At 38.8% G+C, this 24,376-nt stretch overlaps 7 protein-coding genes across 15 annotated transcripts; 2 read left to right on the top strand and 5 right to left on the bottom strand.

Moving 5' to 3' along the window:
- The first annotated feature begins 288 nt into the window (after window positions 1-288).
- LOC133850112 (protein cup) lies at window positions 289-11,945 on the top strand. Its single transcript, XM_062286096.1, has 7 exons — window positions 289-436; window positions 500-987; window positions 1,494-2,375; window positions 5,136-5,729; window positions 5,790-6,633; window positions 6,699-7,469; window positions 11,803-11,945. Exons 2-7 carry the CDS (start codon window positions 505-507, stop codon window positions 11,814-11,816), a joined length of 3,588 nt encoding a protein of 1,195 aa, XP_062142080.1. The 5' UTR covers window positions 289-436; window positions 500-504; the 3' UTR covers window positions 11,817-11,945.
- Window positions 3,043-4,498, bottom strand: LOC133847261 (probable galactose-1-phosphate uridylyltransferase). Its single transcript, XM_062282176.1, has 3 exons — window positions 4,275-4,498; window positions 3,834-4,209; window positions 3,043-3,771 (listed from the first exon to the last, which is right to left on the bottom strand). Exons 1-3 carry the CDS (start codon window positions 4,291-4,293, stop codon window positions 3,114-3,116), a joined length of 1,053 nt encoding a protein of 350 aa, XP_062138160.1. The 5' UTR covers window positions 4,294-4,498; the 3' UTR covers window positions 3,043-3,113.
- LOC133850117 (serine protease inhibitor 27A) lies at window positions 9,275-10,978 on the bottom strand. The gene has a single exon (XM_062286107.1). The coding sequence runs from the start codon at window positions 10,750-10,752 to the stop codon at window positions 9,376-9,378; it is 1,377 nt and encodes a 458-aa protein (XP_062142091.1). The 5' UTR covers window positions 10,753-10,978; the 3' UTR covers window positions 9,275-9,375.
- LOC133850120 (uncharacterized) lies at window positions 11,601-12,256 on the top strand. The gene is made up of 2 exons (XM_062286111.1): window positions 11,601-11,739; window positions 11,803-12,256. The coding sequence occupies exon 2, from the start codon at window positions 11,803-11,805 to the stop codon at window positions 11,986-11,988; it is 186 nt and encodes a 61-aa protein (XP_062142095.1). The 5' UTR covers window positions 11,601-11,739; the 3' UTR covers window positions 11,989-12,256.
- On the bottom strand, window positions 11,907-14,248 carry LOC133850115 (protein cortex). 2 transcript variants are annotated; one of them, XM_062286106.1, is made up of 6 exons: window positions 14,102-14,248; window positions 13,689-14,046; window positions 13,453-13,635; window positions 13,018-13,395; window positions 12,839-12,958; window positions 11,907-12,749 (listed from the first exon to the last, which is right to left on the bottom strand). In XM_062286106.1, the coding sequence occupies exons 1-6, from the start codon at window positions 14,204-14,206 to the stop codon at window positions 12,487-12,489; spliced, it is 1,407 nt and encodes a 468-aa protein (XP_062142090.1). In that variant the 5' UTR covers window positions 14,207-14,248; the 3' UTR covers window positions 11,907-12,486. The 2 variants fall into 2 exon arrangements, with proteins under 2 accessions (XP_062142090.1, XP_062142089.1); XM_062286105.1 differs by having other exon boundaries at window positions 12,809-12,958; window positions 14,102-14,247.
- Window positions 14,249-15,243: 995 nt separating this feature from the next.
- LOC133850722 (non-structural maintenance of chromosomes element 1 homolog) lies at window positions 15,244-16,091 on the bottom strand. The gene has a single exon (XM_062286898.1). The coding sequence runs from the start codon at window positions 15,984-15,986 to the stop codon at window positions 15,291-15,293; it is 696 nt and encodes a 231-aa protein (XP_062142882.1). The 5' UTR covers window positions 15,987-16,091; the 3' UTR covers window positions 15,244-15,290.
- Window positions 16,092-16,328: 237 nt separating this feature from the next.
- LOC133850718 (sodium/hydrogen exchanger 6) lies at window positions 16,329-24,303 on the bottom strand. 8 transcript variants are annotated; one of them, XM_062286884.1, is made up of 14 exons: window positions 23,695-24,303; window positions 21,715-21,839; window positions 21,451-21,645; window positions 21,099-21,388; window positions 20,896-21,042; window positions 20,507-20,810; window positions 20,335-20,446; window positions 20,121-20,274; window positions 20,002-20,053; window positions 19,696-19,731; window positions 19,261-19,451; window positions 19,087-19,195; window positions 18,881-19,021; window positions 16,329-16,800 (listed from the first exon to the last, which is right to left on the bottom strand). In XM_062286884.1, the coding sequence occupies exons 1-14, from the start codon at window positions 23,969-23,971 to the stop codon at window positions 16,723-16,725; spliced, it is 2,211 nt and encodes a 736-aa protein (XP_062142868.1). In that variant the 5' UTR covers window positions 23,972-24,303; the 3' UTR covers window positions 16,329-16,722. The 8 variants fall into 8 exon arrangements, with proteins under 8 accessions (XP_062142868.1, XP_062142871.1, XP_062142872.1 ...); XM_062286887.1 differs by having other exon boundaries at window positions 19,261-19,433; XM_062286889.1 differs by lacking the exon at window positions 16,329-16,800 and adding an exon at window positions 16,928-17,353 and having other exon boundaries at window positions 23,695-24,301.
- Window positions 24,304-24,376: the final 73 nt, after the last annotated feature.

The following is a 24,376-nucleotide window of genomic DNA, read 5'->3' as shown; positions in this document are numbered from 1 at the left end:
CCTTCCCAATAATTGTTTTTAATCACGCTTAGAAAATTATAAAGTTAGCGATGTGAATAGGTGTTAAGATTAATAGTCTTGATATAAAAGTTTCCTCTCAATTATATTTCAACTATCCTATATTTGAGCAAAGTATTTCGGTTATAGTCGAAAAACGAATAAATTTTAAAGATGCGGCCATTTGTACTAAAATCGGAATAATTTAGTATTTTGTACTGATACCTTAAAGTAGATTATTAAAATGCAAATACGGCCATACTGTTCTTACATACACACTCACGTATTCTGGCGGACGATTGAAAGTCCAAATAACGGCACTTGTTAACTCGCCATAAACGTGATTTCATTTTGCAATTTATAGAAGAGAAGGATTTTTCATATTCCTATTGGAATTATTAAGTGATTGTTCAATAAGTACAAAGTAAAAGAAATTATTGTAAGTATTCAAATATTGTGATTATCGCGTTTAAGTTCAAATTAAAATACTTAAACTGTGTAGAGAAAATGTCAACTAGTGCAAAGCAAATGGTTGAAGACGAATTGATCGTAGAAGAAAATGGCGCTGGCGCTGATTTCGAATCAAATCAATCGCCCAAGGAGCAACGTAAATTAAAACGCAAGCATTTACTTGTTGTGGACCAAGACGATGATGATGGTCAAGGCGATGCAGATGCAGATGCGCAACAGGCGCGAACACCTGTTGAAAAGACTAAATTTGCAATGCCACCACCACCTCCGCCCCCCACACCTGTTCAGGCTCCTGCACCGTCGACATCGGCAGCGATGGCGTCAATTGATACCGAAGATGACGAAGCAAATTCTGAGAAATGGGAAGATCCTTGTGCCCCACCGCCACCGCCGCCCTTGCCTATTAATATTAGTCAAGGTTATGTCAAATTGACAGCCATTAAGCTAAAGGATGCGCTTGAGGAAGCGATTACCAAAATGGAGAGCAACAAGAAGGAACAACGAAGATCGAAAATTAAGGTAATATCAACACCCATGCAAGCATAAATAACATACAAATTGTTAACGTTAACGATTTAATGTTTCGTTTGTCGATAGACTCGAATCTAGCTGCCTTTTCGATTAGTTGCTAGACTTTTAAAGTCGATATCAATACGTTTCGATGTTGATTTGTTGTCGATATTTTGAATTTGTTGAAACACAACAAACACACTTTTAAATAATTTCATGAAATAGTGTTCAAAAATTCCAGAAGTTTTATTTGAATTTTATATTGTTCATCGTACAGATATTAAATCCATACAACAGACACAGGCTGTAAAATTCTTACAAATTTTTGATGTTTCGGCAATGACATTGAAATTTTCGTGTTTTTGACTTTTTTCTATTTTGGCTATATTCAATACCGTGGTCAGATTCTTGTAAAGATAATTCGCTGGCATCTCGATATACATCATACATTTTGTGATTGTTTATTCTAATTACGCATTTTAATTGTCCAAATTTCGACTCAACCAAAATAATAGTGTGTGCCCGTGTTGGATGATATGAAAACCGATGTCAATGTCCTCCAAATGTCGCCTACTTGTTTGAATAATACGCGTACACCAACACTTAACACCTCTCAGGAGATGATCTTGCATCCCAAGTGCAACAAGCCCGACGTTATCATCAAACTGGAGCGTGAACTAAAAATTCATAATCTGCTGGCCAAGCAGCATCAAACGATGATCATATCACAGCAAGCCATACCATTGCCATTCCTCGATGACGAGACGCAGGGTCTGATGTCACTCCAGGTGCTCTCGGCACGCGCCTCAACACCCTACACTCAACCAACCAGTCAGATGGCAATGGGCTGTGATCTGCAGCTTAGTCCAACGCCGACGGTTGCCAAAGGAGATGCAGATATGGGCAAGAAACCAATGATGACAACAGTCACCCAAAAGCGCAGCCTTTCAAGCACCACAACATCATCGATGACGACTGGAAGTCTTCGACTACCCAAATTGCGTTCGACACAATCGGCAATGCCGTTGTCCAGCAGCAATAACAGCAAACCATTACAACAGTATACGCGTCAGCATCTGCTGGACATACGTCATCGCATGATGCACGCCTTGATGCATCGCTCCAAGGAATCCTTGAGCTTTAGCATGCCGCGCATTGCGACCTGTGATGACATTGAGTTGGAGGCGCGACTGCGTCGCATGAATCTCTGGCGCACCGTTGATGCTGCTGTGACACGCAGCACTCAACCACAGCACAGCAGCTTTAAGCCACGCACCAGTGGCAGCAATGAGTGCATGCCCGCTTTCTACAAGAACAAGAGCAAGCAACAGCAACAGCTGCTGGCCGATGAATCCATCATACAGAGTCAACCTCCGCAACCACAGCAAGAGTTCCAGGTATGTTGTTGCTTTGTCTCTATCTATCTATCATATAAACTCATACACGGCACATAATCTAAACGATTAATCTGATTGTATTGCGATAAGAGTTTTTGCGACGCAAGCTCATCATTTGCGGCAACAAGTAGGAACATGATTTCGATAGCTATATATAAAGTAATCTAATTCGCATTTGGAGTTGCACAAATGTTAATCATTTGCGGCAATTTTTATAGCTATAATCAAGTAAAATAGGCTTAGCTGACTCACCTTTCTTTGACACAAAAATTCAGAATTTATTTAGCTTAAAGAGGAATGTTTGGGGCAGTCATTCTTAATGCATATTGCATTGAGGCAGTTAAGCCAGTTATACTCTTTAATGTAGACTACTTTTTTCATTAAAAAATACATTAATCTGATTGCGTTGCAATTAGACATTTTTGCGCGCTGACTGGCGAACAAACGATTTGATTTTTAAATTAAATTCATTATAGAAATTCTTGTATTCCCAAAAGAGCAATTCAATTCTCGACTACTTCGACGCCATGTCTTTTGTTTTAAACTTAGTCAAACTAATGGCTTGGTAGTTCTGAAACTATGGTCCAAATATTTCCTACAAGAGTTATAGAATTAGCATTAATATAATTAAAGTTTCCCGTCTCATAGCGCTTCCTTTTATATTGACAACAACTATAGTTTAATATAAATTCATGTAACTAGCCTAGCTAGTGCATCACTTGCTCCTTCCTCCGTGCATTATTTGGCCAGATAGTGAACTGTGCCGCTCACATCCCTCAGCCGTTGTGCCGCCTGCTCCGGTGTCAAATCGCGCTGTGCCATCGACAACAATTCAAAGCCGACCATGAATTTGCGAACGGTAGCCGAGCGCAGCAAGGGGGGATAGTAAAGAGCGTGCAGTGTCCAATGAGCACTTGAGGCATGTGCATGCTCTGGTCCTGTGGGTGCACCGTGCCAACCCATGGAATAGGGACACGAACATTGAAAGAGATTATCGTACTTGATGGTCAGTTCCTTAATGGTCTTGGCCAAATTCTGACGCTGTTGCTCGGTCAAGTCATTGATGCGTTTGTTGTTGTTGCGCGAGATGAGCATCGTTTCAAATGGCCAGACAGCCCAGTAGGGCACCACAACAAGCCAGTCTGGATTCTCGATCACAATGCGTTCCTTGCGCTGCAGCTCACGATCCACATAGTCGCTTAACATCGGACGTTCGTGGGTCGCGTAATAAGCACGCAGACGCTCCTGTTTTAGCTGAGGCTCGGTAGGCAGAAAAGAACACGACCAGATCTGACAATGTGGATGCGGATTTGAGCAGCCCATGCTGGCGCCTTTGTTCTCAAAGATTTGCACCCAGGCGTATTTGCTGCTCAGCTCATTAAACTGCTTGATCCATCTGAGTGGGGGAGTGAAAGTATAAATTAAAAATCGATAACATGGGCGGGCGCGATAACTCACTCATCGATGACAGCGGTAATCTCTGATGTGCTCATCGTCGGCAAGGTCAAATTCGATTTGGGATGGAAGCACATGACGCGACAATTGCCGCGTGCCGCAGCCGCCTGAAATAATGGATCATCACTAGACGGTGGCGATGGCACCTGTTCCAACAGTGCGGGAAAATCGTTATCAAACACGTAGGTGCTTTCGTAGCGTTCCGTCACTTGACCATTGGGTCGCTTAACGCCGGGACAGAGGGGATTGGTTGGATCAAATTCGGGTTGTTCGTTGAGCTGCGGTTTCTCCTCCTGTCCTGACCAAGGACGCTGCATGCGATGCGGACTTACAAGTACCCAATGGCCTGTCAACGGGTTCAACCGTCGATGTTGATGTTCTACAATTGTAGATTATATATTTAAAGCAATCTCAAATTAAAATGCCGTTAATCGTTTCACTTACCTGTGGCCACAAACTGCATCTTGTCACTGATTGAACTGAGTCTCAACGAACTGTTGATTTGCTATCAGTGCATTTACCTAATGCGGGCGTGTGTGTGTGTGTGTGTGTATTGAGAGCGTATTTTAAATGGCAGCTGTTTACAGTTAGTCGCAGTCGCGGAACAACGCAATGTCAACTGTGAACTGTCGCTAGCAATTTTAGTTGCAATTTGTTTTTGTACCGTCTGCTCCATATTCTCATTTTACTCACTCACTCTCCCTCCCTTTTTGTGTTTTCTGTTTTTTGCCCTGTTCCGTTTTACACGCACATTCGCAAGTTTTGCTTAGCGCGCTTTATCAGCTCACATATTGAGCACTCTCCACAGCTGGAGCTGTAAACTATGTATGTGTTTGTGTGAGTTTGCCTTTGGCGCCAGCTGTTAGCGATGTGCAATCGGTGTGTTTGTTTGGCGATGAATGTTACTTAACAGTTACTTCATTGGGTTAAAATATGCGTGGCCTTCTTTGATTATTTATTTAAATAATTAATTGGTGCTTTAACAGTCGACTTAAATACTAGCAAATAATACATAATTAATATAAATTGATGTATATATACAAAATGTAGAATTTTTGGTTGCGATCTACTGTGCTCGATAAGTTCAGTGCTCTCTCTCTCTCTGTCTGGTGACTCCTGCAAATGGAATAGATAACCATGCACTGTAAAAAATTGGGCATGGCCTAAAGTACAGCTATATTCATTTTACGTTATATATAAAAACATATTTAACAGTTCAAAAAATAATATAATATTGAGGGGAAAATACATTATTAATTTATTTTTATCGATCATCATAAAACATAATTTCTTTAACATCTATAGGATCCTGCCATTGTTAATCAACGACGCATTGGAAGCGGACGACTATCGCACACAAAGTGGACGTATAATAACAATGATTACAAACCCGAATACAAACCTCAATACAATGGACATCAAACCACAGCCATGGGGAAATCCCACATGGATGATATGAAGCATCATAACAACAATAACAACATGACTGTTTTGAAATTCTTTGATAATGGCGAGATTAGCAGCACCACCCAAATGAATGCAACTCAACAGCAACCGAATGGACGCCCTAATACACCCATCATGGGCATGTCCAATAATCACAATCGTTCGGAGAATGAGAGTTTGAAATCAAATGAATCCACAGATGATCTAAATCGAGCTAATGAGAACTATGTGAAGCGTGTAATGTCGGGATTCTTGGTGGTTTCTAAGCCCAAATCAAAGGAAACGGAGGAGCGACACCATCGCCGTTACAGGCAAAACAATAATGAGGAACCCGAGTGGTTTAGTTGTGGTCCAACCTCGCGACTTGATACCATCGAATTGTGTGGCTTTGATGAGGAAGAGGAGAAGTTGCTCAAGGAGGGAAAGCCAAATGACAGCAGTATCAAGCAAAAGGTAAATAAAATTATTATGGTTTATTGAGTTAATGTTATTTAATTACTCAACTTTTGTTAGATGGAAAAGAACAAATACAAATGGCAGCATAACAGCAGCAATAGCAGCAACAGTAGCATTAACAAAGCAATGCCGAAGAACGACAGCAACAACAATTGCAGCAGCTTGGAAAACATGAATAAAATGCATACCATGGAGCAACATCATGTCAAGGATGAGAAGCGTCGGTCGACTGGACAGTTTGATAGATTCAATCATTACAATTATGGACGTGTTGAGGGCAACTATCAGCAACAACAGCAGCAACAACAGCAGCAGCAACAGCAGTTGCATCAACCGTCGAATGCTGCCAACAATAACAATTCCAAGTTCATGTCTTTCTTTGCTCGCGAACGCATGGAAAAGAATAATTCTTCGTCATCTCTCAATGAGTTCTTTAAGCAGGCAATATGTACCAATAATAATAATAACAACAGTTGCCAGAATCTCGAGCAACCGAAGAGCTTGGGTTATATCAATCAAATGCCATCAGTGGATCAACTAGAAGCCAAGTGGCGTCGCAACTCGTTGGGCAATACTAACGATGCATCCGGAGGGCCAACAACAGTGGGAGCAACGACCACCAACAACAACAAACAGGCGGATAATTTCCAAAAGTTAATTGGTGCATTGAATGGAGCAAAGCCATTGATGGGTCAGCAGACTTCTCAACAGGCACCACAAGTGGGCAACGATGCCATCTCTAATTTCATTATGCAGCAGCAACAATATCAACAGCAACAGCAGAAGCAACACGTGCTCATCCAAGAGCAACAGCAGCGCACCGCTCTTCTGGCCAACCTTCAGCTAAAGGTCATTTTAGGACGAGCCGATACACAGCTGCTGCTGTTGCGCCTAACCAAAGGTATAAACTGTAATCTCTAGTTCTTTTACTTTCATATTTTACTTAGTAATATTACTTGCTTGTAGGTGAAATATCAAAGCATGGTTTGTTGGTGCAGCTTGCTAATCCGCGGCTGACCAACATGGATCGTGAGGCCATCACAGCTGTGTTGCAGTTTACCAACACCCAACAGCAGCAACAACAGCATCAGCAGCAGCTAGAGATGCTTTCGAGCACTGTGATTGCCAGCCAATTGCAGAATTTACACAATTTGGCCATTGTGCAGCAAACGCTTGCCGCACGACAACAGCAACAGCAGCAACATCAGCAGCAGCAGCAGCAACAACAACAGCAAACCCAACAAACACAGCCTGCGCAATTGACGCAGGAAGATTTGCGTGCGCATGCTAACAACATAATGCGCAATGCGGTTATTAAGCGTAAAATGGAGGAGCAAACATCCAAGTTGCTCAACATGAATGCAACAAGCAAACATCAGCAGCAACAACTGCAGCAGCAACCACAACCACGCGCTTCATTACCAGCCATGTTGGGCCAAAGAGCTGCAGGTCAGCAAACTTCATCAAATGCTTTGCTCAATGCTCTTATCGCTGGTAAAAGCCATCAAGCAACGCAGCCATTATCACACCAGCAACAGCCAACTCAATTGCCAGTACCAAATGCTGCAAGACGTTTTACCGAAAATGGCAATTTTCAAATGACTGAAATGTCGCAGTCTGCTGCACTTTATCATCCATATTCACAACAGCATCAACAGCAGGCTCCGCTCAACGGCAACAACTTTAACAAATCGCACATTCAGCCAATGGCAATGTTGTCCAGCGGAAGTGGCGGCGGTAAGTCAATAAATCATTCTATCTAATTATATTCTCAGCTTTAAATTAACTCTACGTAAGGGCATATATTAACTTTGTGGAAAGACGTTTATACTTTAGTTTATAACTTGCTATCTAAGTATATTCTAAATTAACAGTCTTGCCAGAAGTTAAAATCGTGTAGCCTAAAGCTTTCAAATGCATATGTGTCAAGGCATTAACGACATCAAGAGTATATCAGGAGTAAAGCAACCCTTTTAATGTTTTCTTTTATTTTATACTCAGTCGAATATTAATTTTAAAGTTTACTTTACTCGTTGCGCTCGAAAGCAGTGCAAATATTTGTGCTCCTATACTTTATTCTGAAATATTTACTTGTTTACTTCACTTGTACTTGTCTGATACTTTCTCAAGAAGTAGATTTTGAGTTAAGCTCCAAGGAAATTGTTGATTGTCTCGGAAATGTCAGCGTTGCAATCATGACAAAAATTATCAGTTGCGCCTTTGTCTCTTTCTTCTTTATTTGCTTGAGTCACATCAAATATGTGAACTCGAAAGCATTGCAAATATTAATAAACTGCATTTGTTGTTGAATCATGTAATATATACTATATATTTGTTTTTTTTTTTGGGTATATCCATTTTTGTGCTTTCGCCGCTATATTTAAACATTCGAAAATTTCATAGCGTAAACGTGATCAACTTCAAAGCCAAGTTTCCCAATTTTTGACTGTAAAACAAGTCGCAAGTATTCCCCTAAAAATATATAACGTAACTTTATAAATGAAGCAACCGTATTTCGGTAATAAAAACAATTCTTGTTTATCAACTTCCTACTTCATAAACTTGTTTGGAAAGCTTCCAAAAAACAAAATATGTATATATATATATGTATAAACAACTCAATTATGAACAACAATATGATAATTGATTGTGCAAAGTATATTTATCTAGCATGAAACAAATGCAGTTGAGTGAGCTAAAGAAAGCCGGGCTCTATCTCTAAGGTCAGATCAGTGACCCAACATAATCGTAGAACACAAATACGAAATTCTTTATTTATGGGGTGGCGGAACCTGTTTCATCGATCGTTGTGCAAGTCACAATATACATATAATATATATACTGGGTAGATTTCACTTCGGGCACAAATAGAAACGACTTGATAACAAAGCCTGATACAAAAAGAATTAAAATATATACACAAACACATGCATAAATGTGTTGTGTATATATTTGTTTTTGTTAGTATTGGGGCACAACTTGTTTTCAAACGTAAAGCTTAGCTTTTTGATCTCTCAGATTTGAAATATGACTAAGTTTTTTTGATGTTACTGATAATAGGATTTGACACAATTATTGATCTTATGAATCAGTTTTGGAATAACCCACTTAAAGGAATCGTTAAATAACATTTCTTTTCTTGTTCTGGATATTGAATAGGCTATTTTTAGATGCTGAGAAACCCATACTTATGGCTTAGAAAAATTTAAAATGTATGTTTTTAGTAGTTTCTAAGAAAAGCTTAGAAAAGTTTACGGATTATAATTTATTTTATGGCATCGTACGTGACGATGAATCGACTAATTGTTAAGTAGTTGTGTTGATAATTGGATCCTACAAAACTCGTGAATCATGTGTGGGGCTAAATGGGGGTTTGTACCCAATATTTGACTCAAGTATTAGCTCATTAAGAATGAGGCGCAATTGTAGTTCGGGTTGGAAATTCCCACGACCTAAACTGTGTAAATATGGTAATAGAAAACAGTTGAATGCTTAAAGAAAAGCTTTTCAATAATATTTCCACCTTTTATCTATAGTTATCATAGTTTTAACTTTTGTTTGTTTATTACGGGAGTGTAACTTCACTATAATGGTATAATAATAATATTATCAATCACGGATCTCGTCTGGTGAAGAACAGAGTTTAGCTGATGGGTAGATGCACCTTGCCGGCAAACAGAATATTGCCAGTGGCCTCCTCTTCGATGAAGAACACAAATGGCCTGTTCACATTGAACTCCTCGATGGTCAGAGTGCCTCCAAATTTGTTCTCGATCTCCACGACGGTTGCGGCATATGCCTCAGTGCCCTGCTCATTGACATCGATGCCAGCCTTCTGCAGGATGTTCGATACCTTCACCTTGCCGGCCACATCGGCGCCACGTGATAATCCTGGCAGTGAAGCCGTATCTTCGAAGATTTCACGTACACCCAGCTCCTGAAGAGTTTCGCGGAAACTGCGATTGTAGTCGAAATGGAATTTTGGCAGCGTCACCTTCACCTTCACTTCCTCCATGGCCCATTGGGCGCTCTTGACATCATCGTTCTCCAGAGTCTGCACCAGCTCATTAATGCCATCCACACTGTGTGGCAAGATGACAAACAGTGAGTTCTTTCCCTTATAGGGCAATCGCAGGATCTGGGCCTTCATCTTCTCCGAATCGTGGTAATAGAAAAAGTCCGTCTGTTCCATAAACTGAACGCGAGATTGCGAGTCTTTGGTGCGGAAAAAGACGCCCTCGAAACTGTTGTAGAACTGTCGTCGCCAGAGGCCTTTGAAGTAAATCAGATTCGTGAGCAGCATCACCTTGTTTTGCACATTGTCAGGTGTGACCAGATTGGCTAAACGACCGTTGGTGACATTTGCGGCCCAGGCATTGATGGCGTAGGCGGCGCCTGGAGCATTGCTAAAGTCCAGGGATTCGATTTCGCTATCGTAAAAGTGCTTCAGGGTTGCGCTAAACTTTTGTTGCGGTTCAATAAAGTTATCGGTGTAGAGCTTTGTGCGCACACTCAACATGTTGTGCAACTGATTCTCCTTCTTGAAAGAGTTGAGCGTCTTGCGATAGAATTCACGCACATTGTTCGCCGATCTAATGTCTGTCTGTGTGCTTATCAGTTCCGATTGTGTTGCTGTATTTGTGCCAGCTGCCTCCGACAGCAATGCGAGCACCAATTTGATGGAAAATGGCGATATGATCACATTGTTTTGCTTTGTTGACTCGCTCAGCAGCACGGACTTGAGCAACTGCCATGAGAAATTGTCATGGGAATCGCTGCGGAATGGCACAAAGGTGTCCAGGTCATCGTAGGATGCGGCAGCCGGCAATGCTGCTGCTGCTGCTGCTGATGGTGCAGTGGGCAACACAGCTCCATTGGGTATTCTTTCAGTGCGCGTCTCGAAGACGCCCGTCGGTGTTGTTAATGTGGGTATGTTGTTGCCATTCGTATTCGTTGCTGTCGTCGCTGCAATCATCATTGCCAGTAGCACTATTATCATTTTCGCTTTTGTGTACATCATTTTTGTTTTTTTTTTTTTTCGCGTTACGTTTAATTATATGCGCGGGGCACTTTTTGTTTTTACAGTTCTATGACTTTAGATTTATATGTATGTGTATTTGTCTCGTTTTCACACTCCTTAGTAAGTAGCAGTAGAGTAAAAGAGCAGGAGAGCTTAAAGCGCAACTTTTACAGTTGCGTCGAACTGAGAACCGTTTAACTCACGATTCCAATTGAGACTGACTTAAAGCTCGCTGCGAGCAGGCCATTTTTAAAAACCAGCTTGACGTCGCTTCGGCTGCTGTCTTGTTGTTGTTGCTTTCTTGCTCGCTCGCTCAGTTGCTTCAGGGAGTCCCAAAGATGACAGCAGCGAACGTCATCGTCTTATTCTCTCTCCTCTCATTCTCTCAATCGACTCAAAAGCTGAAATGTAAATATCCACATGAATTATTATATAAATATCCAAAGTGTTCTTGCACTTCGTTTCATGAAATCCGTGACAATTCCTATTTGCGTCAATGTTTAGCCAGGAAAACCCCTAACCATAAATCTAATTAGCTGCTGCATAAATTATTTGGTTTTTGGATTTCAATGCAAATATTTAAATAACCATTTTGTGTTGTACATATATAACGGCAAAAGCCGTGTGAATTTTCTGGCAACGCCAAACTGATGTCATTTCAAAGTGTCAAGCTGGCAACTCTTAAATAAAAAATAGTGTTGTGAAGCTTTATCCAATCAGCTGTTTTTTCACTAGTGTGTTCCGCTGTTGATGTAACAGTTGCCGGCTAGAAAATTTACTTTGACAATATTTTGCAATGCAAATACGTCGTCCTCGCGGTGTCACAGTACCTCAGTTAATGGTTGTAACTGCAATTGGTTTCCTTGGTGGTGTTTATATCTGGCAGCCATTGTTGGTCAAATACAGAAACGAACAAAAAGCTGATAAGTCCATCGAGGCACCAGCACAAGCAGCAGTAACAACACCAGAAACAACAACAACTACAAAGTGTGACAACCAAAATATTATATTTAACTAACGTATTAATTATAAATACATTTTATTTTGCAGATGAGCTTCATTAAAAAATTTGCATCGACAACAGTCGGTTTGATGGCCATTGGCGTCGGCTCCACGGCAATCATCTTTGCTACCCATCGTTTTTTAATCAAGCCCTATCAGGATAAAAATCGCCGCCTCGATGCCGAAGCCTGTGCGGAATATATATTTCAACAGGAGTCACAGAGACGGGGTTGAAACATCGGGGGTACTGCCAATTTTATAAGATCAATATAACAATATTATTATAGAGTACGTACAACACACACACAACATATACAAATATTTAGCGTAGCAAATTGATTTCAATCCCCGAAAGCCAGTAAAAGTGTATTTGGGCCTTTTCATAATTAATTCATTTGCAAATTGTTCAATCAAATGTAATTCTTTTACCAGCAAGATCATGTTTACTTTTTTTTATATGTTTTTGGGAAGAGATGATTAAATATGATATGATGATGTAAAAGAGTAGAGTATAAATAAGCTTTAATCAATGATATGGAATTTTAATTGAAGATTTATGAAATGAATTTGGAAAAATGAAAGATTAGCTAATAAATAACGCATAATGTATACATTTTGAAAAAAAAAACACAATAAATATATAATTAATCACAACATTTACATAAACATACATAAAATAATATACTGATTGCATAATAAATAATGAACAAATTTGGAAATCATTACATGGAATCACTTAAATAATCTATAAAGCTCCAGAGAATTGCGTCGTTCCATTGCATGCACACGATTCTTGGCCTTGGTGTCCTGGACTTTATTGCTGTGCAAAAAGTTCCAAATGGAAAGGGATTCATCGAGGCCAGCCGTAGCAATTTTGGTGCCATCTGGACTCCACATCATAAAGACCATTCCGCCCTCCTTGTAGCCCATGATGTCCACCACACGATTGAACGAGGAGAGCACCAAGATCTCGCAGCTGAGACAGCCTTGATCATCTGAATATGAAATGATTTATACAAGACGTATTTTTAAGCAGTGATTACATTCAGCTTACCATAGCGATAGACGTTAACCAGCAACTCGCCTGTAATTTTGCTAAAGTTGATGGAGTTGATCGTGATCTTTTTATCCGCACGCTGATAGAAGGCGACTATCTCGCGACGCGGCACATTGAAAATGTAAATGGATGGAGGTGATTTCTCAGCTGAAGACATGGATATTTGTAAAAAACGTAGTTGCTAATCCTTTCTCTTTTCTACTCACAAATAGCCAGCTCTACACCCGACCAGGGATGCCAGTCAAAGATGATCGAAGACGACTTGGAACGCAAGCGTATCAGCACTTTGTATTGTCTGCTATGGAATATATAAATAAGTCCCTGAACATCGGCTGTGGCCAAATATTGCCCATTCGGAGAGTACCGAATTCTGCTGATTTTATCAGTGTGCTTGCGCAGTTTGTACAACGTGCGCAACGTGGGCATCTGCAGGACAACCACGAGACCGGAACCGGTGCCGCAGACAATCTTCTGACTGTCCTGACTCCACTCAATTGCACAAATGGAACCGTCCGATTTCTGAAAGTATTTGCCATCGGCAACCAGAAATTCCTTCGATGTTTTCAGTTTCCACAGCTCAAGAACTGCAACATAAAAGAATAATATGCCGAATATGAGAGGAGAATAGAGATTCAACTTACCAGGATGCTGGGAATCCGTGCAGCCCATAGCAAGGTAGCGGCCATTGGGTGAATACTTGAGAGAACGTGGTCGCTTCACGCTAAACACCATTGTGGTCTCACCCTGGTTATGCCAAATGATGACATCCTGGCCAAGGGAGACGGCCATATGACCATTGTTAGACCAGTCCATTAAATTATGATCTATGTGTAATTTTAATTGTGAGAACTATATAAAGTTTATTTGAAATAAGTACCAATCATGAAGCATCTCGGCATCTCGTGTGTGGTATTGGGATAGGCCATGGGACGGGGACGTGGTGTGCAGGGCCAGTCGCAATCTTGGTTTGTTCTTCGTGAAATATACGACAGGTGGCTCTGCAGGTTGCTGAACTGCAGCAGACGAGAATTGCGCACGCCAAACGTTTCATTCATGGCCCGCACAAAGCTGTTTTGGCGCCAATAGCTGCAGACGAGCATCTGATCTGTCATCAGTATATCCTTCTCCTTATTTGTTTCCAGGTACTTGAGCGTATAGTTGATATCCTCCGCATTGAAACGCTTGGGTATAAAACGATCTCCATAAGTAAACTTTAGATTTACATTACACTGACTCTAGAAAGAATTTTTTAATTAAATTCTTAATAAAACAATTTACAACTGTCCTCACTTTGTTCACTTCATGCTTCCAGTCATCTCGACGCCCTTTATTGAAAGACGGCACTGCATTTTGGTCCATCAACGAGTTTTTTCTGGGACTCGCACACAGATTCATCTCGACGACAATTTTCAACTAATCGCCATTGCTAACTCCAATTTGTCTATTGTCTTTGACTTTCTCTTTCCGCTGTCAATCTGAGCTTGCAAAAGCTCTTATTCTAACTGTAATTATGCCTATTAGGCAGCGGTGTCAAAAAATACCCAATAGGAAATTGCAAATGACACACGTTTGATGTACTCACACAGGAAAAATGTACGCATTGCAGAAAACGTGTCGCAAAACCTATATAGGGAAGTGGTCTTTCCGACCACAGCAAAATTTTCACCACATGACTTTCATTTGAATTTGGCGCCATCTTCAGCTTATACACCCTCCTCCTACAGCGCTTGCTCCCACTCACTCTCTGAGTGAGCGCTCCACTGCCGAGAGTCAACTCAGAAGCCCTGTGAGTGAGTGAGCTTCTGAGCTTGCGCGCACGTGCACTTTGGCTCAAAACTTTAATGCAAGAATGTGTGTATGTGTGTGGAGCAATTAAAAGCAGAGCGAGCCTGCGCTCTAAATGCATGCTCTTGATTTTTGTGCTAGCAACGTTCTTTAAATTCTGTTGGCCTGGTATTTCGCCCATGTGACGCGGAACTTGCCAGCTTGACGACATAAGTCAGCAATCATTTTTGATCTGTGTGAACTTGAATAGGCTGTCCAAAAGTGCCTTGGCTGTCGATTAATATACCAGGCCAACAGAAGTCATAGCAAGTCGATGGCCACCCACTCAATCCATAATGTGCGTGGATGTGTGCAGCAAGCACAGTTAGAGAGCGCACGTGGATGCTGTGATTCTAGTGCGAGCGACTTCCCTTAGATTCTGTTGGCCTGGTAATTTGCCCATATGAGGTCGTACTTTGGAAGCTCAACTATTATTTTTGCTCAAAAATGTATATATTTTTTCAATTTTTAAATATTAATTCTATAAAATATTTAATAAATACTAATTAACGAAAATGACTTAAATTATGTTTGTTCTATTTATTTAAATAACATTCATTCATATATTTTTGTATGCTTCTTAACATTGAGAAATTAATTATATGCATATTTTTCTTATATTAATATAACTTTTTTATGTATTATTTTGCTCAATTTATTGACTGAGCCGTGTGGTCCACTTCTTGCCGCAGGTTGGACAATTGGAACGCGTGCGCAGATATTTCCTGATGCACTCTCGATGTATTTTGCGGCCGCAATCCGAGCATTTGATGTCCCACAGCACCAGCTGCTTGCAGAGATGGCACGGCTTTATTGTTTCCGGGAAATTAAAGCGCAAATAGAACTCAAACTCAACGACGCTTCGCGGACCAAAGTAGAGTCTATCATTGGCCTCCAGTAGATAGCCCATCTCGGTCCATTGCTGAATAAGTTCCTGCATGCGCAACTTGGATGGTGGACGAGCTGCAGCTTTGAAATTCAGTTCAGAATATGCCTCATTCCAGGCGATGTGGCCATCCTCCTGGTTGCCCAATTTGTCCAATATCATTGCAAAGTATTGACATTCGGCGGCTGTCATTCCAGGATAATTGTGCGTATCTGGTGTGGCATCGGTAATGGCAAACACCAGATACTCCTTGCCACTTATCGGATGCTTCACAAATGTTAGCGACTGGTTCAACTTTGTTATGCTGTCATTTATTTCAGCTACAAATTGTTTAAGCTCGTCGTTGACCGGCTTTGTGACTTCGTGATGCGCACAAAGCGGTGACAGTATGTTGTCAATTAAGTCATGATCGAGGCTGCTACGGTTGATGCAGGCGCGCAGGAAACCGCGCTTGACCATGTCCATGATAATTTGAAATTAAGATATAATTTGAATTAATCATACAATTACAAAAAGGAAAAATTACGGAAAAACCCGGGCGACAGCGTTCACTGGTAGGTCTGCAATTTGATTTGAAAATAATCTAGCTTGGTATATTTTCAGCATTTATTATAAAATGGTCACACACATGGGCCTACACAATTTTAATCGATTATCGAAACATTTGTTTCTGTGCACTATCGAAAAAACCCGGATAAGTTTGAAAATATCTTCGAAATTTATTTTTTTTTGGTATTGTAATAAAAGTCAAATTCTTATGGTCTTGAGTTTTTATTGATTTTAAACTTACGAATAAATAGCACAACAATTAATATCTTTAATAAGTGTCTATATGAGCTTTGCTTTAATATAAATTATAAATATGTAATAAGAACATTTTCATTTTTATAATAAATAGACAATATTATTGGACAGTATGCTGACATGAATCAAAACCGAATATTTTAACATTTGTATATTTCACCGTGCAGATTAGCGTTTCTTTATATTATTATTACATCCAATTTCATATGTGAACAAAATGTAGAATCTTCCGATTTTGTATAATTTTAAAACACAAGCACACTTCAAATGTGTAATTAGTTGAAAATATATATCGTATTTACACTAATTATTGTACGGCAATTTTGAAAGCTATGATTTAATGCAAACAAACTGAATAAACCAAAAAAAAAAAAAAACTTATTTATTTCTATTGTTTCTATAACTTCTTGCCATAGAATCCTAATAGCTTGATTCTCGTTGATACGGGACTTTGAACATGCTCCAGGATTTCCATCTAAACATTTGTGTGATTGTGGTACGATTTTGAAGAATAATTGTATATATTTTAAAATGCATACATATTTGATATTCATTTTCAATAAAATGTTGCAGCGATTTCAAATAAAAAGAAAGGGAATATATAGTATATAGCTATGAGTATTTGTTTTTTTATTAACATTTCAAAATTTGTCTGATTTTAGACTTGAGTGTTGAGATTACAGATAAGGATAATAACTATGTATGTATGTATATTTTTGTTTCTTACAGAAAAATGTTAGTTAAAACAATAATAATAATAATAATTTAAAAATAAGTCATATTCCTTTCTCGCACGAATCAGTTTCAGTTTAAATCTTGATAACAATTAACAAAAGAAATAATCGTTAAACGAACTCATATTTCAAAACTAGAATTCAATCACAATATCTTATCAACTAAAAAGAAGTTCCGAAAATAAAACTCTAATTTGTACGCATCAACTTGTTCATTTCAAATGAGACCAATTGCAATTAAAAATGTAATAACAAATCAACTTAGATATGAACATTCCCGTGTTCGCTTGCAACCTATAAAAGGAAAATAAAATAGATAAATAATATTGATAAGCAAATAATTGCAATGCTCGTATGCTACAAAGGAATTGAATAATATATATGGAAGTAACCCAAAATGAACTTATAAACATACCGAGTATACTTACATGGTTAGTCGCATGTTAGGTTCTAAGAAATTAGATTGTGAGATATACATAAAAAACAATAAATAATAATTACATAAAATGTACTGTGCTTGCTCTTGTGCCATAAAAAGCCTACTAGCATATTCTCAAGCCATTCACCAGATATAAATACTACAGTTTAGATATATGTATATACTTCAGCTTTCGGACTGACCGAATTGGACTATATACCGATCATTATTATCACGGGAGCGCATAAAAACTCTACTGAGCTCGACTTCTGTGCGTTAACAAGTCTTAATATTTTCTTTGCGATAATCTTTTTAATAATGATACGAAAATGTTGCAAACAATAATTTAATAAATTGGAATATGTCAATGTTTAGTTTAATTTGTTAAGTGTTAAATTCGATTCAAGCTTTTTTCCATTCGTTTTGTTTTGTTTCGTTTCCAAATGATTACATGAAATTATTAGTAACCAGGCTGAGTTCGTTTGCAATGTGATTGGTTTCGTTTAAAATATTCGACTATGAATTGTTTATAAATATGCAAAGAGGAATGTGTGTGTGTGTGTGTGTGTGTGTGGTAATTATAGGTAATGCAACCGAACAATCAAACAGTCAAATAGTCCGCATGAGTTGTATATTTGATTAGAATTGTTTGTTAGATGAGATATTGAGGAAAGACAGAAAGAAAAAGATGCCGCAGCAAATAAATAAATTAATATTTTCACTGAGAGAGAGAGAGAGTAGTATTAGAATTTGTTGTTTTGTTTCGTATAAGTATATTTGGTTAGCCATGCAGTTAAACAGTATTTTAATTATAAGTATAAATTAATTAATCATAAACAAATACAATAATAATACCATAAATATGCTTGTATTAATAGACTAGAATGCGCTTGGCGTTTTTTGGTTTTTAAATATATTATTAAATTTCATTATTTAACAACACAATAATCATAATAATTATAATGATAACGTTAAGTATTGTACAAAATTAAAAGATTCCATGTTTTTCACAATAACAATAAAAAAAAATAAATCATGATGAAAACAAGATAACGATATATAATTAAAACGCAAATCACAATTTCAGAGAGATATATAGTACATATACAATATATACATATACATAAGTTAAAGTTAAGTTTGAAACTGATTTATATAGATTATAAATCTCGCTTATAACAAAGCGTCTACTTGGCCAAAAAATATCTATTTCGTTATATGTATTGTTATCAGTTATTAGATTAGTTTAGTTTCGATTTGGTTTTTGGGTTTGGTTTTGATTTCGATTTTGGTTAGTTAGTTGCTCTTTCTACATGGTTTTGGTATTAGTCTTTGGTGCTTCATTCAAGATTTCTGTAGCTAGCAAGTAGGTTCTGAGAATCGCCCATGTACCGAATACTTACGCGATTTATCGAGTTGCGACGCCCGCTGCCGCCTCCAACGCCTACAGCGCCGAGGGATCCATCCTGGCTCAGACCATTGCCAGTGTCGTTATCAATGCAAATGTCCGAGTCGGAGTCAACTCTACGAAACTCGCTGCCATCCTAAAGAAGTACAAGATTAATAAGATTCATAAATGATATTCAATGGGAGCAAAAAGTGGACTCACCTGGGTTAGCTGTTGCGTGGTTGTGAGTAGCCTAGCAATAGGATTGCAGCAAACTGGCAATGTCTCCAGTAGCGTTGGCCTCGAGTGTGTTAGCAAGGGCTTCATATATCTGTAAAGTAGATATAATACATCATTTAGTATTGCTCTTCCATGCATAGTTTCGCTTTCACTCACTTGGTATCAAAATTGCCCCAAATGCGGGCCAGGATCGCCTTTTCGTGGCTATTGCGTCGACGTCCAGTGCCGCCATTCACAGCCATCGTTGTAGTTCCGTCCATGGGCGTATCCAGATTAGAATCGGCGCCACTGGGAAGTCGTGTCTTGCCCCTACCTCCGCCCTCCACGTCCTGCAAATAGCCATCAGACTGAACACAGATTTCAACGAGAAACAATTAAATGATGAAATATATTGATGTGGGTTTTGGAAATTCTAAGAGTTCCTAATAAAAACAAACAATAAAACTTAAAAAATCAAAAAAAAAAGAAAAACAACTCATCGATGTGTATGTTGAATGCGGGAAGCGGAACGCAACAGAAGCACACAAAATGTTTTGGGGAACGGGGGGAATCAAATGGGAATTGATAAATTGATTATAACAATAAACGTACCGGCGCCGAATGTGAATTGTCCATGGAATTGTAAACCTTTTGATTGATGCAAAAATGTTGTGAATTGCGCAGAAAATGTACGAAAATAAATGCATAAGTTACACAGACAACAATAAGAGAATATGACGCGAATCACTCGATCGATTTTGCGATCAACAACAGCAAATCAAATGGAAACATTAAATAAACTATTAAGCCCAATGTCAACGGTCTATCTATATTTTATAGGTGATGAATAATCGGACAACTATCCAACATATATATATTCTCAATATACGTCGTCGTTCATGAATTCTTAATACTCACACTATGCACCTGATAATTATTTAATTGCTCAGTCTCATCATCGACGCCAACGCTGCAGATATGAGTTAATTTATTATCAATAAAGGAAAATTGATTTGTAAGCATTAAACAACACTCACGGTATTTTCAACCAGTTAAGCAAAAAGTTCGCTGCGCCACCCTGAATGATGACCGTAAAGATGACAATCAACGAGGTGGCCGTTAACATTGTCTGACGGGCATCCGACACCGTATTCCTTATGGCCAAGGCAAAGGACATAGCACCACGTAATCCTAAATAGCATATCGATTAATTTACACAATCTGCAATGGAATCTTGAAGTACGAACTCACCAGCGAAGAATAGCATATGCTGGAAATTGGATGAGATTTTCGGCTTGCGCTTGATGTTTAGGAGCCAGGACAAAGGATACACATTGACCGCACGTCCCAAAGCAGCGCAAATCTATAAAAGATTAGATGAATTTTTCATTATTAAATAATTCCATGTGACAGCTTTACTTACGAATGCCGTGATGATGAACCCTGCATCAAAGTGATGCTTGGGAAAGGTGAACATGGAGACGCCAATGTACGAGAATATAAAATTCTCGGCCAAAAAGTTGAGCAGCTCAAAGATCTGCTTGGTGCGCTGTCGCGAGCACTCCGACAAATTGTTGTACGTGTAATGAGCCTGACAAATGCCACAAAACAGCACAGCTACGACGCCAGTTAGCTCTGTAGCTTCGGCCAGCAGGAAGGTGCTATAACTCATCAGCACAAAGAGCGCCGACTCCAGCAGGGGAAAGTCACGCACGCGGGTAAACTTGGTCAAGTGTGGCAAGAGTTAAGGAAGCAATACATTTCAGTAGTAATAAATAAAAAAATTAACATTAACTTAGTGTTTTAAAAAAGGATATCAATGCTGTAAAGCAGCCCATAACAGCGCCAATCAGAGTTGACAAGAAGAATATGGAGAAAAAGTCGCTGAGCGAACGCAGAAACGCCGAAGTTTCAAACTCTCCTGAATTTGAATAATGCTCGCCGTAGTTCTGTATGGCACTGCAAGTAAAAATTCGATATAAAACAGCGAATCAACTACAGATTACTTTGCTTACCCGCTTAGCACAATGGCAACGGCATCGTTCAGCACAGATTCGCCCAACACAAGCGCATAGAGATTGACATCGACATGCAGATCATTGAATATGGCGAGTATGGTGAGCGGATCTGTGGGCGATATCAACGCACCAAAATACAGTGTGTCCAGGAATGTGAAACTGCTGCTCAAGTATTTTGGCATCAGTTTCACGCAACCGTACATCAAACCACCGATTAGGAACGCCGATAACGTCGTGCCCACAATGGCAAATGTCAGAATGGCACCCAAATTTCGAAAGAAATATTTCTGCAAAAGCAAAACAATTGAATTAGTATATTCAAAAACAAATGTTGTGCAATAATTATTACCTTCTTTAAGCTGTAGCCAGCATAAAAGATGATGGGCGGCAAAATAATATTGAAAAACACCTCTGGATCGAATGTTGCCTTCAAATCGATCTCATTCTCCTCAATGTCATAGACCTGGCTGCGAAACACATACGCATATGTCTTAACTCCATCAGGCAGCTTTGTGCTGTTCGTCTGATTGGCAACAACAGGATACTACAAAAGAAACAATAGATTAACAAATACTGTATAGTATGTACAATAATTACGAAGTTGATTACGCACCTGGAACCAAAGTGTGTCCGGTGGCAATTTGTTGCTGTACGTTGGCACTCCCTGAGGCATCACCTGCATGTGAACGAGCGGCTTATTGGTGCCCGCATAACGTAGAATGGCACCCACAATTAGCCCTGCAATTGAGTAAAAGAAACGATTATTATCACGATCATGGACCGGAAGTAATAAATATTTTTAAATTTCTTCTGTTATCAAAATGTATGTACATATGTTAACTTGAGTTTGATATTAGGAAACAAATAAAAATAATGAATAATTATAATTTTAGGAAATGTTTCGGTAAAAGATTACTAATCAAATTTTAACGAAATATGTATATGTCGACATTAAACAACTAGTTTAGTTACATTAAATGATAAATATCACACATTTAAAGGAGTATTTAAGGGAGAGACTAAAACAGTCCTCATTCTGAAATCAATTTATTTAAATAAAATTTAAAACAAAAATTTCAATTAGTAATCTTGTATATTATCTTATGTTTATACGCCTAGATTCTGAATTCTAGCCTTGATTTGTTTAGAGAGCAGAGACTAAAGCTAAATCGAATCGGTTTTGTTGGGTTTGCATCGCTTTCGCCTGCAAATTTAGCTCATTATTATTGCCTGACCTATCACAAAGCGTGCTGATCAAAAATGACTAATAAACAAACTTTTTACTCTCTCTCTCTCTATGTTTATCTTTTTGCTAGCATTCTCTATTGATAAGACTATGTTGAACAAGTGTCCGAGTTGTTGACTCATTCCACCATGCTTATCAGCCAAGGGGAATAGAACGGGTTGCCAAAAAAGACTCTTGATGCTTATCAATGCTGTTGTTTATTTGTTCAGAATTCAAGCTATATACAGTAATATAATATAATCAGTACTTTATGATGGGTTAAGCCAATTCAGTGATACGACAGTCTAATTAACAGATTTTGACTGCGAATATGAATTACAGTATTTTGCACCCAGATGTTGTCATGTCGCGAAATCACGGGTTTATAATATTGTTTAATTAATTCGTATACTCGATACGTCTATTGAATTTATCAGTTAAGCAAATTAACCAAGCCAATTCATTAATGTATGCAAACCGCTACTTCGATACGCAATAAAAGCCAATTCGTGGAAAAATCACATTAAAATTTATACATATGTAAATAACTGTAGTACAGTGCAAACTCGATATAAGAAACACATATAATATTGTTAATTTAAATTTCAAAAACTAACGAAGTTATCGTTATCGTTATGCAGCTAGCATCCTGTGATTAAATTTGGAATATTGTCATCGTTATCGATTGAACACTGCAATAGCACACACACACACATACATATATACATAGCATAGCGAGGAACTGCATAATAGAGATGCTTCGCAATACAAACAGATGCGACTTTTATTACAGCTCATGTTTTTATTGTTGCTGAATTTGCATTTACTTAAAAATCAAACAAACTCAAAGGATGGCAAGACAAACAAAGTGTGAATACAACTTTTGTGCTGTGAGGCCCTTAACTACAGGTTCATATATCCGTTCAGTTGTTGTTATTTTTTATTTTGTACAACATGCGGGCTTTAAAGCTTTTGTCGACTTTATATTTGATGACACAGGCGTTTCTAGTTCTATAATGTGTAGAAGGGGGAAATTCAGGCACGCTAACTGAACAAATACCTAATTACATATAAGTGTATATAAGTATATCTAAATATATGTACATATGGATGTCTATGCGTATTAGATATCTATGCATGTGTTTGTACGTGACACTGACAAAGCTTCAGGTGGCAATGAAAGCGTCGAAATGTCGACGTTGGTTAGATTGACGATGCAATAAACATGGACGATTTAATGACCAAAGTAAATAAGTAGCTACTAGCTGAAGAAATGACAAGCGGGTGATAAACGTAGGTAACTAATTGGTAACACAAACAAACGAATATACTAAGAGTAGTAAATAGTTTAAATTCAATCGATCTTACCATAAATAACGGCCAATCCGGTCTCATGCAGCCAAGAGACGCGATGATGTTTGAACAGCCAAATGGTTAGCACCGTTAACGAGAGCAAGCCTACGAATATGAGCAGGTCCAGACTCTGCATACGATGATTATAGGCTGCCTTCGCATCGAGCGTTATGTCCGTGTCTGCTGCACTGCAGCCATTTATCATCAGCAAAGCACAAAGCATGACAAGGCATAGTGTTGTGCCCTTCCAGCGTTCCAGCCACTGCGGCGCCATACGTTGCCCGCCGCTCATTTTGCCAGCTGGGGATCACCACAAACTTAATTTGTGCACTTGCACATCAAATTGAATTGTGTGGACAGCTGCTTTCAGTCTGAAATCGATTTTCACGTTACGTTTGTGTCGTTTGTTGTGCGCGCACAAACTTTTGCTCCCTCACGCGGCGCGCTTAGTGTTTGACGTATGTGTCTATTTGCAGCACTTTATATTACATAAATTTTTCACTTCTCGATGAAAATTCCTTGTGAAATAGTTACATCAAAATAAAAAAGTTTAAATTTACGCTCGCTGCCGTACGTTGTGCCGTTTCATTCTACTTCTACCACAAAATGCGAAAGCAGTGTTACCGCAGACGTATTTCTTTATAAGCTTTTTTCGTAAAAAAATATACCAATATGTGGTCTGGTATTAAAACTTTGT

Source organism: Drosophila sulfurigaster, chromosome 2L (genome assembly GCF_023558435.1).
Source record: "Drosophila sulfurigaster albostrigata strain 15112-1811.04 chromosome 2L, ASM2355843v2, whole genome shotgun sequence".
NCBI lineage: Eukaryota > Metazoa > Arthropoda > Insecta > Diptera > Drosophilidae > Drosophila > Drosophila sulfurigaster.
Note: the sequence above shows the minus strand (reverse complement) of the source record. Positions and strands in the feature narration are given on the sequence as shown.